Source organism: Mus musculus, chromosome 8 (assembly GCF_000001635.26).
Source record: "Mus musculus strain C57BL/6J chromosome 8, GRCm38.p6 C57BL/6J".
NCBI lineage: Eukaryota > Metazoa > Chordata > Mammalia > Rodentia > Muridae > Mus > Mus musculus.
In genome coordinates this window covers 111489480-111504551 of record NC_000074.6, presented here as the reverse complement: position 1 = coordinate 111504551, position 15072 = coordinate 111489480, and the positions used below count along the sequence as shown (strand labels likewise).

Here is a 15072-nt window from a genome sequence, read left to right as displayed (position 1 = left end):
ATGCAATTCTGAATGTGCTTTTCTAGCGCCGTGTGCATGCTCTTACATTGCTGTGAGGCTATAACACTGATGTCCTTCTAGCCGACGATTCCTGTACATCGTCAATCTAGATGCCCCTTTTGAAGGTCACCGGAAGATCTCCCGCCAGAGCAAATGGGACATTGGAGCTGTGCAGTGGAACCCTCATGACAGCTTCGCACACTATTTTGCAGCTTCGGTGAGTTCATTTAAGGAGTGCCATTGAGAGCTGGCAAGTCTTTGTCCTGTACAAAGAAGAGAATGTAGTCGTCACTGCTCAATAAAAGGGGAAAAAGAGGTTTATGGAGCTGGAGAGATGACTTAGTGGTTAAGATCACTGGAATGATGACCTTCCAGAGGACCTGGGCTCGATTCCCAGCACCTACGTGGTGGCTCCTGACCATAACTTGAGTTCTAGGAGCTCCGACTCCCTCATCTAGCCTCCATGGGTACCAAGCATTAGCTTACTGCACAGATAACACAAAGGCTAACCCCCCCCCCATAAAAATAAAAAAGGAGGTTTGCCCTGCAGGTTTGTATGTATAAGTAATTTGCTGCTGGCCCCTGGTCTGTGTCAGACTTTGTATTTCTAGGGAGTGAATCCAAATATTTAATGAGAAGCAAGTGGATGCCTTCATTTCTGTGTGTAGTGAGTTACCTTCCTTAGCGACAGTGTAACTAGCCAGGGATTGCATGGCAGATGACTTAAATATACTCCAAGGAGGAGGAATGGGAGCTGGTCTGAGCTGGCCTTCTTTGCCTTCAGAGGGGTCAAACACCTCATCCATCGGCAGCTAGAAGAGATGCTTCAGCAGTTAAGAGCAAGTACTGCCCTTTCAGAGGACTTGAGTTCAGTGCTTAACACCCACCTTGGGGGCTCACAGGGGACCTCTGGCCTCTTCTGGCTGGCGTGGGTTCCTGTACTCACATGCACATCCCCCTTCCCCACAGACAGATGATTAAAAAGAGAGAAATTAAAGCAAAAATGTCTCATTCTTTCCAAGGATGGGATTCCTTCCTAATTGGAGTTCATTGGCTTGGTTAACCTCTGCAGGTTTTGAGTGCCTATTTGTAAATTCCCCAGGATTATACCTAGCTTTGTTTTGTTTTCTGAGAAACTTACCACTCTCCAAAAAGATTTTGGGTCATGTCATCTCTGGCACCTTTCTCTCGATCCTTTGCCTCCATTCTTTTCTCTAGAACAGTGGCTTTCAACTGCCTGATGCTGCGCCCCTTTAACATAGTTCCTCATTGTTGTGGTGACCCCCAACCATAAAATTATTTTTGCTGCTATTTCATAGCTATAGTTTTGCTACTCTTATGAACCACAACGTAAATATCTAATATGCAGAAGTCAACCCCTGTGAAAGGGTTATTTGACCCTCAAAGGGGTCATAACCCACAGGTTGATAACCACTCCCCCAGAGCAACTGTAGATTTCTGTGCCTGACCCCTTATGATTACTATTGTGTGTGTGTGTCATGTGGATATGTGTTCCTGCTCATGTGTGCACGTGCGTATGTGTGTATCTGTGTGCACGTGTTTGCATGTGTGCATACATGTATGTAGAGGCCAGAAGTCATTGTGGGATGTCTTTCTTGACCATTCTCCACCATATTTTTTTGAGACAGGATCTCTTACTGAACCTGGAGTTCACTAATTTGCTGGGTGGCTCAGCTGGGTGGCCAGTAACCCCCAGAGTTTCTCCTCTCTCCACGTCCCCAGTGCAGAAATTCTGTTCCCAGCTTTTCATATGGATGCTGGGCATCAGACTCAGGCTCTCATGCTCTCTGACTAAGCTGTGTTCCAGTACTTAATGGACTGGTTTTTTAAAAGCTGAACCCAGAGAATCTGCCATAAAGTCAGCTTCTGTACCTCACCTCCTTTACCTTAGGCAGTTAGGAGAGCTAACACCCCAGGTATGTGCCGAGCCACTCACTGTCTTCTCGTCCTTGCTTCCTCTCAGAGTAATCAACGGGTCGACCTTTATAAGTGGAAAGATGGCAGCGGGGAAGTTGGTACAACTTTACAGGGGCACACTCGAGTTATCAGGTAGGCATTGCCCCTGGGCAGCTCCTTGGCCTGTCTCACTTCGTCACAGTCCTTTGATGAATGAAAGGAAGACGCCAGCCTCTTCACATGCTTGACCTGCTGTATCGCCTTTGCCCTGAGTAGCCAGCAGGGCTCAGACTTCCAGGCAAAGTGCCTACAGATAACGGAGAGCACAGCCACTTAAAATTTAGGAAGCATAACTTGGCTACAGCCTAGACCAAAGTACAGGTCAGGGCTGAGTTTTACTGCAGGAAGGAGTTGTTGCTATGAAACAGTCTCCCTATTTGGTGTCCGTAGTGGCCAGCATGCCAAGACACCCCGGCAGCAGCCATGGGTGGAGCCTCGGGGGGCTCCTGTTTCAGAGCTGCCTCCACGAGGGGCTTGCTTTCCAGAGCTCCCTGATCCTCTTTTCTACAAGGTTGCTATTTCCTTTTCCTGGAGAGTACTAGCAGGGAGTGTGGGGCTGGGGGAGATGACCTGGAAATGATAGGAAAAGTTAGTCATCTGACCTGGAAGTGATAGGAAAGGTGAGATACACAATGTGTGTACACAGTGTCTGAGGATTGCTGCCTTTCCTAGGACTGAGGGTAACAGGCAGGAAGGAACAGTTTTGTCACTGCTTAAGACGGTTTACCCAAGGCTCCCGTGGTTGATAACTCAGAGATCACACTATGCTTCCTCCTTGTTTTGTCTGTTTATTCAGAGAGAGGGGAGAAGGAGAGAGTAGGGCGAGGAAGAGTGGGAGTTGTTAGGGGAGGGGGGAGCTTATGTTTTGTCTGCTGTTGTTTTTAAGTCTTAAGGGCAATTTAATAGAGTTGCAAAGAAAAGCTCCAGGGTTAGGTTAGCCACAGTCTCATAGCCGCCCGGAGGAGGAAGGTGGAGAAGAGGAAAAGGCCAGGCAGTTTGGGTCAAACCTGCGTACATGGGTCAGCCATGTTTGTGGGGAGGGGAACTTTAGAGAAAGCATGCTTACAAAGAGATAGAAAAAAAAAAGAAAAGGAAGCTGTGCTTTTTTGGATCAGGACTCAGAAAAAGGGCAGGATGGCCAGGAGCTTGCTGCAGCATCCTCCTGCTGTGGCCCGCGGCGTCTGCAGCATCCACCTCAGTGCATGTTGTGAGGTGAATGCCCCATGTCTTTTCAAGAGTAGACAGGATTATGGCCAGCAGTTCTAGGGAGACGGACCTGAGTTTCCTTCCCAGCTCGGTTAACTCTTGTTCTTTCGCACAGAGCTTTAGTGCCTTGCCCTGAGCCGTGTTAGGAGGCATACTGTGAAGACATGAAACCATTAGAAACGGAATTTGTTAATGCTTTTGAATATGACATTGATGTTCTGTCTTTCTGTTGTTCTGTTTGTCTCTGTCAGCGACTTGGACTGGGCAGTGTTTGAGCCAGATCTCCTGGTCACCAGCTCTGTGGACACCTACATCTACATCTGGGATATCAAGTAAGAACAATGAGAGGCCATGGCCTTTTGGTGGACCGCTGAGAACTTTGTTAGAGCTTAAGTGTCTTAGTTTGGTTCCCATGGATGCAGATCCTAGACCAGGCTGTGAGAGCAGGTATAGTAAGAGGTAAGAGAAGAGCTGCCAGGGATAAAGAAGACAGGCAGTTATGGATGGCCACGAGGAAACTCCTTCCTCAGCTGTGACCTGAGGAGGGCCTGGGGGGTAGGGGACTGCAGTCAGAGCTGATGGCTGCCCCCAGAAGTGTGAATGCCTCGACTCTTTAGGCTTGCCAGGGTTCTGGAAAGCAGTCTTCAGAGACCAGACAAATCCCTTTGGCAAAGCAGCACAGATGCTGGCATTTGCGAGTTGAGCTGGTCTGCAGAGGGGGCAAGTGATGAGTTGCTAAGACATCTGCTTAGCTCTTATGGCTCTGTGAGGCGTCTGTTCTCCGTCTGTCTGGGGTGAGGCGGGGTAGGGAAGCTAATGGCCTCATCATATGGTTGCACCTCATGAGGTAAAGTCAAAGGAGCCCCCGGCCTGAGGCCTGCCGTGTCCAGGAGCAGCTCTTTTGCTGATGGTCAGAGCTGGTCATTCCCAGTGGGCCATCAGTGTATTGGAGGTCCCGTGGCTGCCAGGTCACTGTCTCCCACGTGGCAGGGACTTTCATTGTTTTACCCCACCAGCAGGGAGTGTAGACAGGTGACAAGCCAGAGATGGAGGGGGACAGACTGTTCAAACCAGCAACAGTGGTCTGAGGCAATAAGGTGTGTGTCTCTAACCTGACCAAATATGGCCCCCTTACCTGCAGACCAGCTCTTAAGTCTGTGGGTCTCAGGACAACACCTGAGGAGAATCATGGCATTCTGAAGTAGTAGAGGGGAGCCTTCAGCAATTGGAGAGTCCTCAGGGAGCCAAGCAAGGGCTAGGACTGGGGAGTACCGCTCATGTACATGCAGTAAGTGCTTTCATCATTCAGATACCGAATTAGCCCAGCGTGGTGGCACATGCCTTTAATGCTAGCACTTGGGACACAGAGGCAGGTAGATCTCTGAGTTTGTCGCTAACCTGGTTTACAGAGTAAAAACCCCAGGATACCCAGGGCCACACAGAGAAACCCTGTCTTGAAAACAAAAACAAAAAACAAACAAAAAAAAAGAAAGAATAGAAGAAGAAAATTTAAGGAAAAAAAGAGAAAAGACCCTGAAGACCCTGAATTGGCATTATTTAAGTTACACCTGAAGGTATGAGGTTGTTAAAAAAAACAAAATTGGCAACAAGAAAAGATTTTTTTTCCTTAAGATTTATTTTATTTATTTAAGTACACTGTAACTGTCCACAGACACACCAGAAGAGGGCATTCCATTATGGATGGCCGTGAGCCACCATGTGGTTGCTGGGATTTGAACTCAGGACCTCTGGAAGAGCAGAGGGTGCTCTTAACTGCTGAGCCATCTCTCCAGCCCCAAGAAAAGATTTTTGGATATTCAGTGACCTAAAAATTAATTCAAAATCAACCACAGAATGAATCTGAGGTGTTTTGATTTTACACCTGTTTTATAAACCCGTGAGCCCCAGGGTTACATAAAAATTTCTTAGTTGAAAATGGAATGTTAATTTGGGAAGTTTAAGAAACAATAAATAGTGAGCTTCCTTAATACCAGGGAGCCACCTGCTTCTCTCATAGTCTCTGTGGAAGCCACCCCCACTGACTCTGTAGTCAACTGTTGTACTTTTGTGTATCCAGAGTAATTATTCTTCACTAAAATTGCAATGTCATATGTTTGTAACTACATTATCTTGTCTGCAAAGCTTTGTCTTACAAATCGTAGACTTTACACCTTAAACAACTCCCCTTTCCCTGCAGCACTTGGAAGGAAGCACTCAGCTCTTGCCAGCTGCAGTCCCAGTTTCTGTTTAATGGGTCTGACCGCCTCCGCTACCTCCTATAAGAAGGTAGTTCTTACAAGGAGGGTTCTGATTCTCCTTTTGAGGCAAGGTCTCACTCTTCATTATGGCTGGTTTGAAACTTGCTATGTTGACCAAGGTAGCCTGGAAATGACAGAGATCTACCTGCCTCTGCCTCCTGAGTATTGATTGGGCTTAAAGGTGGGTACCCATGGCCAGCACAGGCTTCTGACTCTTGTGGTTTCCTCTCCTGTCACACATCACACATGGGCTACCTGGGTTGTGATGAAGTTTGTAATCTGTTTCTATGGATCCACTCAAATGATTTGGAACCCAGGCTTTCTTATCTGAAGCGTTGGACAAACAGATCTCTCTTTACACATTGTTTTAAGGTTCTTAAAGCACTGTAAAGTCTAAATGTCCCTAGAATAGAGTACCAGAGTGTGAGCAGACGGTGGAGCGCGCTGTCTGGGTCTTGGTACATGATGATGAGCATTTGAATTCTGCTTTCTCTGTTTCAGAGACACAAGGAAACCTACTGTTGCACTGTCGGCTGTAGGTGAGTGTGTGCATCCTGGCTTGTCCTCCCCAGTTCCTTCCTGTTCCTACTGTTGCACTGTCGGCTGTAGGTGAGTGTGTGCATCCTGGCTTGTCCTCCCCAGTTCCTTCCTGTTCCTACTGTTGCACTGTCGGCTGTAGGTGAGTGTGTGCATCCTGGCTTGTCCTCCCCAGTTCCTTCCTGTTCCTACTGTTGCACTGTCGGCTGTAGGTGAGTGTGTGCGCCCTGGCTTGTCCTCCCCAGTTCCTTCCTGTTCATCCTTCGCACAACTCTGACTGCCCACAGCCCATGCTCCATGGTGGCTAAGTCCCATGGTGCCAGATGCTGACCTGACTCTGCTCCAAGCTTCTCACCATTAGCTTCAATAGTTGTTACCATATGTTCCATTTTGTTTCACCCTCATTCCCTTTGTGATTATTTTGAAGCTAAATATGGGTATTATAGTACTTATCCAATGTTTTATTATGCATTACACATACATACACATACACACGTATGGAATCTCTGAAGGCTGGAGAGATGGCTCAGTTGTCAGAGTGCTTGCCTTCCAAGCATGGACACCCCAGTTTGATCCCCAGCACTCATGTAAAATAAGCCAGGTGTGATGGTGTGTACTTACTGTTCCAGATCTAGAGAGGGAGAGACAGGAGGGTCCCTGGGGCTCACAGGCCAGCCACCCAGCCTAATTAGTGAGCTTAGACCAGTTCATGTCATCCCAAGTTCATGTGCTCAGAGCCAGTGGCCAAAGCTACCTGTGCTGATGGGAGATGACAGTCAAGAGGGATGTGTAGAGCGGGGCATGGTGATACACAGAAGCAGGCGGAGCTCTGTGGGTTCAAGGCCAGCCAGGTCTGCATAGTGAGATCTTGTCTCAAACAAGAAAAACAAAAGGAGTAGGGTACAGAGCGTGTGGTCAAAACTGCCTAACCTGGAGCTGATTCTAGGGGTTGAGTTAGTGTTTCTTGAAGACGATCATGTAGAAACAACAATGACAGAGTAGGGCGAGGGGGGGGGTCAGAGTGAGTCAGATTCTTTTTTTTTTTTTTTAGATTTATTTTTTTATTATCTGTAAGTATACTGTAGCTATCTTCAGACACCCCAGAAAAGGGAGTCAGATCTCATTACGGATGGTTGTGAGCCATCATGTGGTTGCTGGGATTTGAACTTGGGAAGAGCAGTCAGGTTCTCTTACCCACTGAGCCATCTCACCAGCCCCGTGAGTCAGATTCTTATGACAACAGTGTTACCAACCTAACTATCCCCTCTTGCTCCTATAAGAGGCTCCTCACCCCGATAGTGTGTCTCCCTTGGAGATGATTTCCTCGGAGGGGACTGTGTTCTTGCTCCTACGTGTGAACTCGCTTGTTTATAGCTTCTTCTTCTTTTTAAAATAATTTTTATTAGGTATTTTCCTTATTTACATTTCCAATGCTATCCCAAAAGTCCCCCATACCCTCCCCCCCCCCACCCCCCTACCCACCCACTCCCACTTTTTGGCCCTGGCGTTCCCCTGTACTGGGGCATATTTACAGCTTCTGTACCAGCAGAGCCAGTGCCCTCATAGAAGCTGGACGGGCTTCCTGGACCAGGGCTCGTTACCCAGCATCCCTGGACATGCTCCTCTGCCTCGGAAGCATCAAAAGCAGTCACTCTCCCCATGTTGTTTTCCTTTGCAGCTGGTGCCTCCCAGGTCAAATGGAATAAGAAGAACGCCAACTACCTTGCCACCAGTCACGATGGTGACGTACGGATATGGGACAAGCGAGTGAGTGACCTGTCTGTTGTGACTTTTCCCTGTAGTTGGTGTTTGGTTCTTCCCAGAGGGTGTGGAGAGGATGTTGTTGAGTCCCAGGACTCACCTCAACACATTGAAGAGTGGGCATGGCAAGATGTCACTGTAACCAGATGACGTTTGCTTCTCATCTGAGTTGCTGTTGAAGGCGGGTGGAAAATAAGCTCTTGTGATCAGTGGTTGGTAAACGTGCCTTGACCTAAGGCTGAGCCCAACTTTGCTGCTCCCTGTTAGGACATCAGGGTAGCCACTGCAGCGGCTTTCCTGTCTTTGTCCGTTTTCCTGTTTTGTTTCTTAGAGACACGGTCTCACTGTGTATCCCTGCCTGGCTTGGAGCTTACTTTGTAGACCAGGACTGTGTAGACCAGGCTGGCCTTGAACTCACAGCCACCTGCCTCTGCCCATAGAGTCCTGAGATTAAAGATTTGTGTTGCCGTGGCCAGCATGCTACCCCTTCCTGTCCCCCTCTCTCTTGAGAATAGTCTGCTACAGAGGTGCCTCAGGAGTTAAAAGCACTGTCTACTCCTTATTCCCTCATTCCCAGAGTCCACATGGCATCTCACAACCATGAACTCCAGTTCTAAGGGGTCTGATACTCTCCTGTGGCCTTCTTGGGCACTAGGCTTTCACGTAATACACTTACATGCAGGCAAGGCACCCTTGCACAGAAAATAAAAATAAATAAACTTTTCAAAGGAGAGGGAGAACCTTGAAGTCTCTCCTTCCGCTTCTGCATCCTGAGTACTGGGATTACAGGTGTGCTGCCAGCACACCCGGCCTCAAAATCTTTGTCTTCAAAATCAAGACAATAGTAGTGAGTGTATCAGTGAGGTCTAGCCTTTAGGACCCAGTGCTTGCAGGGAATGACCTACTCGCCTCCTGTCTCTGCCCCTGTTTGCAAAGTGAACGCTTTGGTTTGGGGCCTCTGCCATTTTCAGTCCTTCTAGCATAGGTCTCTGAGGCAGGGGACTGATTATGCTTACCTCTTCCTTTGTGTATTTTGTCAGCCTCAGAGAGCCTCATGTACCATGTACTAGTGAGTATGCAGAGCTTGCCGCACGCTTCCTGTGTATAATGGACGGTCAGTTGGGAGTCTGCTCTCTTGGCATTAGTAGAGAGTGGTGGGTGAGGCTTTCCCTGCACCGACTACCTGCTACTCCATGGGGTAATGACAGGCAGAAGAGTCAGCTCCATACAGTCTAGGGTACAATCACTGTTCCATGCTTTGTGAAATTTGGGGCTACAGATACTCAGCCTTTGTAGAGAGGGTGTCTTCATGACTGTCCCAACCCAGGTGCCTATAGTAAAGTCCTGGCTGTGCAGAGAACACTACACATTTTTGAAAGAGGGAAACAAAGCAGAGCTCGGGGGCTTGGGAGTGGCTCATCCTGTCTGCTGGCGAAGGCTTTAGGACCTGCTGGGGTGCACTGCGCAGCGTGCAGGCTGAAGTCTGCCTCCCAGGGCTCTCAGGAGAAGGAGATTCCAAAAAACTGGAATGGCCTAGCAGTGTCTGGTTTTGTTTTCTCTATCTTTGGTCCAGTCTGCCAGTAGCCATCTTTCTGCCTGCCTGCGTGCCTTCTTTCCTTCCTTCTTTGAATCTGGTTGTTTTTATTCAGTTTACCACACATTTAGGTGTACGTAAATGTTCTTAGAAAGGTGGGTTTGGCTCACATGTCTGTAATCCTAGTACTTACATGTTGAGGGGAGGAATATTGTGAGTTCACAATTTATTCAATTAAATTGCACCCTATTTATTGGTTCTAGAAGTTGCTTTTGGTATTCTAGAGTTCCAAATAACCCTAACATACATGTCTAGAGTTCCACATAACCCTGACATACATGTCTTTTGTGTCTGAAGCTTCAGTTGAATTAGGATAACTGCATTACAAAAGGAAAATTGTAGTGTTTCTTTTTAAACATATTCAGGAGTGGGAGGGAGGGAGGGAGGGAGGGAGGGAGGGAGGGAGGGAGGGAGGGAGGGAGGAAGGGGTGTGTGTGAGTATGTGAGTATGTGTGATGTGAGTATGTGTGTGCATAGGGTGTTTTGGAGATCTTAGTACCCAGTCACTAAAATACTCTTACCCTCATGGTTGAGGTTGGGTTTGTTACAGTCCCTCTTCTTGTGTCAGAAGGGGAACAGAAATGTCCTCTCTGAAAGGAAAAGAGACAGCCATTACCTGTATCTTCTATTAAAATCACACACTAAGCTGGAGCGGGTAGACATGTGGAAGGGTCTGGGGAAGTCTTCTGTTGTTGGGTTTATTTGCTATGAACAAAGAGAGCTTATGAAAGGTTGAGGCTTAACTGTCCTGAGATTGTTAGGGTCCCCTCAGTGCCCAGTACACCGTTCGTTTTGTGGTAGCCATTCAATAGTGTTCTTTCAAAGTCAACAAACATGGCGTCATTGTGCTGCAGAAACCCAGTACAGCTGTGGAATATCTAGCAGCCCACCTCTCCAAGATCCACGGCCTGGACTGGCACCCAGACAGTGAGCACATCTTTGCCACCTCCAGTCAAGATAACTCTGTCAAGGTGAGTGGTTCCCACTGGGGCCGTTGGAGGAGCTTTGTGTGACGGACGTTAGGGATGCATGGTCATGGTAGCATTTTGGAAGGAAACATGCAGTTTGCTGTATGCTCCATGTGCGTTGTGAGTGCATGTGCTCCTTGGGGGCCTGAGTGTGTCAGCCCGGCTCTGCTGACCAGCAGATGCGATGGTGTAGCGGCAGACTAATGAGCCTCTGAATCTGTTCAGATTTCTTTCCCTCTCTGAAACTCAGAGGCAGAAAGCATTTAGGAAAGAAAAGTTTACCTGAAAAGGATTTGTAAGGAAGCCAGAAGTACACACAGAGGTAAAGAGGCCCACACAAGGGTTAAAGCCACCAAGATTGTCCTTTATCTGTTCATGGTGGCAAGCCAGCAGTTCCTCATCAAATTATCATATCTGTAAAAGTTATGTCCTCACACATTAGCATTGACAGGATAGAGCTTTGCTAGTAGTCTCTAACTTAAGACCTGCTCAAAGTTTATGTTCAGGAGCCCTGCCAGTTTTGATTTATCTTAGACAGTGTTTCTTCTTTGCTTGTTTTCTGTAGCTGTGGCATCAGGCTATGCACCCTTGATCAAAGCGGTGATGGGGCAGGGTCATCTCTGCTCCACCATCCTTCTTCGGTCAAGTCTCTATCCCTGCAGGTCAGCACTTGGCCACAGAAGTTGGCTTAGCAATTTTGTGACTTCATCATCATCATCATCATATTTAATTGGATTTACATAGCAGTACTCTTTCTGGTACAGTTAGCTAAAATTGAGCCCAAGCCTTTCTATGTAAAGGACTGAACGTTCTCTCTGGAGGTTTGTAAATCCCCTGGCCTTGTGTTGGCAAGTGACTTGTTTGTCTGTTCATTTGGGTTTCTGTCCCTAACCTCCCAAACTCAGGAAACAGGAACATACTCCAATCTGCATTTGGAAAAGAGATTAGTAGCATCCTGCAATGTTTGTTGTAAAGATTGTGTAAGATTAAAAAGAAAAGTTTTAAATGTCTGTCTGATGGCCGTGAGTTGTCGCCTAGTGTTAAATTGCTTTTAGATGTAATGTAGGATCAAACCCGTTATTTTACCTTTTAGCTACAGTGGTTATTTGAGAGGCAGTTGCTCTGCCCTGTGTGTCCTGTTGAGGTCTAGAAATCCTCATGCGATGTTGACTAGTGTAAATGGAAGGGCTCTCTGCGTGTCTGACAGTACCGTGGTTATAGGGGAGGAACTGAAAACACACTATTGAAGTATTTCTTCGGCCATCACTGGAAAGAGAGGCTCATTGGACATACAAACTTTATATGCCCCAGTACAGGGGAACGCCAGGGCCAAAAAAAATGGGAATGGGTGGGTAGGGAAGTGGGGGGGAGGGTATGGGGGACTTTTGGGATAGCATTGGCAAATGTAAATGAGGAAAATACCTAATTAAAAGAAAAAAACCCGGCATTTATCATTTCTCAAACGTTCTTTCTTGTAGTTCTGGGATTACCGCCAGCCTCGGAAATACCTCAATATCCTCCCTTGCCAGGTGCCTGTCTGGAAAGCCAGATACACGGTGAGTGAGCTGTTAAACCTCTTGTCTGGAGTGTGCGTTTTTCTGCTTTCTTTGTGAGGCAGTTTCTCCTTCTGTCTTGGTTTACAGTAGTGGCCTTAGGTGCTTAGCCTCCGGGGTGCTCAATAGGTGCTCCACAGAGAAGCAGGCGTGTGGAGGTTCTTAGTCACGGAAGTAGCTCAGCAGGGTAGGATGGAGAGAGGGGCCAGAGTCGGACACTGCTGAGCTATAGGAGAAAGAACTCTGGTGTAGACTCAGAGGACCTGGTTTGGGGCCAGCTTAATGTTTTTGTAGCCTTGGAAAACATACTTCTTTTTTTTTTGTTTGTTTTTTGTTTTTTGTTTTTTTTTTTTTCTTTTTTCGAGACAGGGTTTCTCTGTATAGCCCCAGCTGTCCTGGAACTCATTTTGTAGACCAGGCTGGCCTCAAACTCAGAAATCAGCCTGCCTCTGCCTCCCAAGTGCTGGGATTAAAGGAATGTGCCACCACCACCCAACATACTTCATCTTAAGTAGTAGTTTTTTTTCAGTTGCAAAGTTGAAGGACACTTTTCACTCTGCCCTTTATATTTTTTAAAAGGATTTTGTGTTTATTTATCTCTGTGTGTGTACCATGCATGTCAGTGTCCATAGGCTAGAAGAGAGTGTTGGAGCCCCTGGAGCTGAGTTACCTGCAGTTACAAATCTGCCAACATGGGTGCTGGGAGTGGAACTTGGGTTGTCTGGAAGGGCAACAATTATTCTTAACTGCTGAGCCATCATCCCAGCTCAAAGATTTTATTGTTATTTTTTTCATATGTGTGTACATACCATGGGAGTGCAGGTACTCACAGAGGTTAGAAGAGGGCGTCATATCCCTTGGAGCTGGAGGAGGTTGTGGGTTGCCTGCAGTGGATGCTGGGAATGGAACTTGGGTTCTCTGGAAGAGCAGCATCTTAATTGCTGCTGTCTGTTCTGGCCTCCAACCTTCCTTTTACTATTGTGATAATATTTGCCATTCTAAAGTGGACAGTTTCATGGCATTTGGAATATCAATCTGCCTTCCATTGGTAATAATGTATATGAATGTCCTTTGTAAATCACAGAATGGTACAAATAGCCGGTTATCCGCCTCCAGCCATGTTTCCATGGCACGTTGATGGCTGTGAGTCAGAGATAAGTGTATCTCCTGTAATGTCACTTTGAAAGCAATCCCCGGGATGAACAAAGCAGCAGTTATGCATTAGGCTGTCACCCAGGGACATTGGGAAGCAAAGAAGATAATTGGACATTATGTTGTTTTGCATCTGGGATCACTTGCCAAGAAATGAGACGCAGTTCTTAGGAGCTGACATCTCTGCATTCATGTTTGCTTTAAAAAATAAACAGGAAGGTTGGGGAGTGTTATGGGGAGGGGACGGAAAGATAAATAGATGTGCTCTTGTGTAACTATGTGTTTTTCCTTCAATAACAGTCGGGTTGTAAACCAAACGGGTCCTCATTTCCCCTGCAGTCTGGGTTTTACTAAGTCAAACAGCAGTCCTGGGGTAACTAAGTTCTGCTTTGATTCCGTGCTGCTCGGAGGCAGTGAGAGGGTGATGTTTCATGTGGATGGTGTTCTGCTGGCCCGTCTGCCTGCAGATTTTCCCAGCCAGCTTTGCATACTCACGGAGAGTAGCTAGGACATGGACCAGAAAGAACCATTTGCTTACGGTAGAATTTCCAGAGTTATCCAAGCATTTGGCTTAGCCTCATATTTCATTTGCTGTGTTCCATAGAGGCTGTGTGTAATAGACATCATATGATATTTGACAAAATTTTCCCCAGATGAGTTTGAGCTTTCCATAATTTTTTTTTAAAGATAGGTTCTAAGCTGGGCAGTGGTGCCACACATTTAATCCTGGCACTCAGAAGGCAGAGGCAGGTGGATCTCTGAGTTCGAGGCCAGCCTGCTCTACAGAGTGAGTTTGAGGACAGCCAGGGCTACACAGAAAGACCCTGTCTCGTAAACTTAAAACAAAACAAAAAAAGGATAGGTTCTTCCTGTGTAGCCATGGCTATCCTGGCCTGTAATTTGAGATGTCGACCAGGCTAGCCTCAAAGGTGTGGCAATTCTCTTGCCTCTGCTTTCTCAGTGCTGGCATTACAGGCCCGAGCCACCATGCCTGGTGTCTATCATGTAGCTTGATTTAGTTAGGAACAGTTCCAGCTTTGGTTTGGTTTCGGCTGATTCCACATGGAGTAAGCCCAGCTTCCCCTTCCTGGCTGCAGCCTTTCAGCAACGGGCTAGTGACCGTGATGGTTCCCCAGCTGCGGAGGGAGAACAGCCTGCTCCTGTGGAACGCGTCTGACTTGAACGCTCCAGTTCACACCTTTGTGGGTCATGATGACGTGGTGCTGGAGTTCCAGTGGAGGAGGCAGAAGGAAGGTGAGTGAGTAGGGAGGGCTGTGCTCTGATTTTCTCCTGAGCTCTGCTGGACATCTCTGCCAGTCATGTTGTCATAGTGAACTAGCAGACCAGGGCTGGCTCTAGGGACTGGAATGGAAGGCAGGCAGGGAGGGAGGGCTGTGTTGAATTAGAGATGAATAAACAGAGTGTGCAACATTTTCCCTCTCCCTAGTTCTGTTCTCCAACTTCCATTGTGTCTCTCTTGCTTGGAAGAGATCCGCTCCAGGAAGAGGTTGAAGAGGTGGTTTTTATTTTGGTTTGTTTTTTTAATCATTTCAAGGGCCAAAGACTTTAGAATCTTCCAGAGCCAAGCCATAACAATAGCAATTTTTAAAAAAAGATTTATTTATTAATTTATTTTATGTATGTATACGAGTACACTGTAGCTATCTTTAGACACACCAGAAGAGGGCATCAGATCCCATTACAGATGGCTGTGAGGCACCATGTGGTTGCTGGGAATTGAACTCAGGACCTCTGGAAGAGCAGTCACTGCTCTTAACTGCTGAGCTGTCTCTCCAGCCCACAATAGCAATTTTTTTTTCTTTTTTTTAAAATATTTTTATTAGGTATTTTCCTCATTTACATTTCCAATGCTATCCCAAAAAGTCCCCCATACCCTCCCCCCCCACTCCCCTACCCACCCACTCCCACTTTTTAGCCCTGGCATTCCCCTGTAGTGGGGCATATAAAGTTTGCAAGTCCAATGGGCCTCTCTTTCCAGTGATGGCCGACTAGGCCATCTTTTGATACATATGCAGCTAGACTCAAGAGCTCAGGGGTACTGGTTA

At 47.0% G+C, this 15072-nt stretch overlaps 1 protein-coding gene across 7 annotated transcripts in view; it reads left to right on the top strand.

The window, feature by feature from the left end:
* Wdr59 (WD repeat domain 59) overlaps window positions 1-15072 on the top strand; it is a 73348-nt gene that overhangs the window by 17577 nt on the left and 40699 nt on the right. For all 7 annotated transcript variants that reach the window (XR_387752.2, XM_006531083.2, XM_006531082.2 and 4 more), the window contains exons 3-10: window positions 82-217; window positions 1985-2070; window positions 3435-3515; window positions 5943-5980; window positions 7657-7745; window positions 10188-10304; window positions 11780-11857; window positions 14104-14260. Coding sequence is in view for 6 of the 7 variants with exons in the window: in XM_006531083.2 (XP_006531146.1) it covers window positions 82-217; window positions 1985-2070; window positions 3435-3515; window positions 5943-5980; window positions 7657-7745; window positions 10188-10304; window positions 11780-11857; window positions 14104-14260 (782 nt within the window). In the remaining variant the exon portion in view is untranslated. The remainder of the gene's footprint in view (window positions 1-81; window positions 218-1984; window positions 2071-3434; window positions 3516-5942; window positions 5981-7656; window positions 7746-10187; window positions 10305-11779; window positions 11858-14103; window positions 14261-15072) is intronic.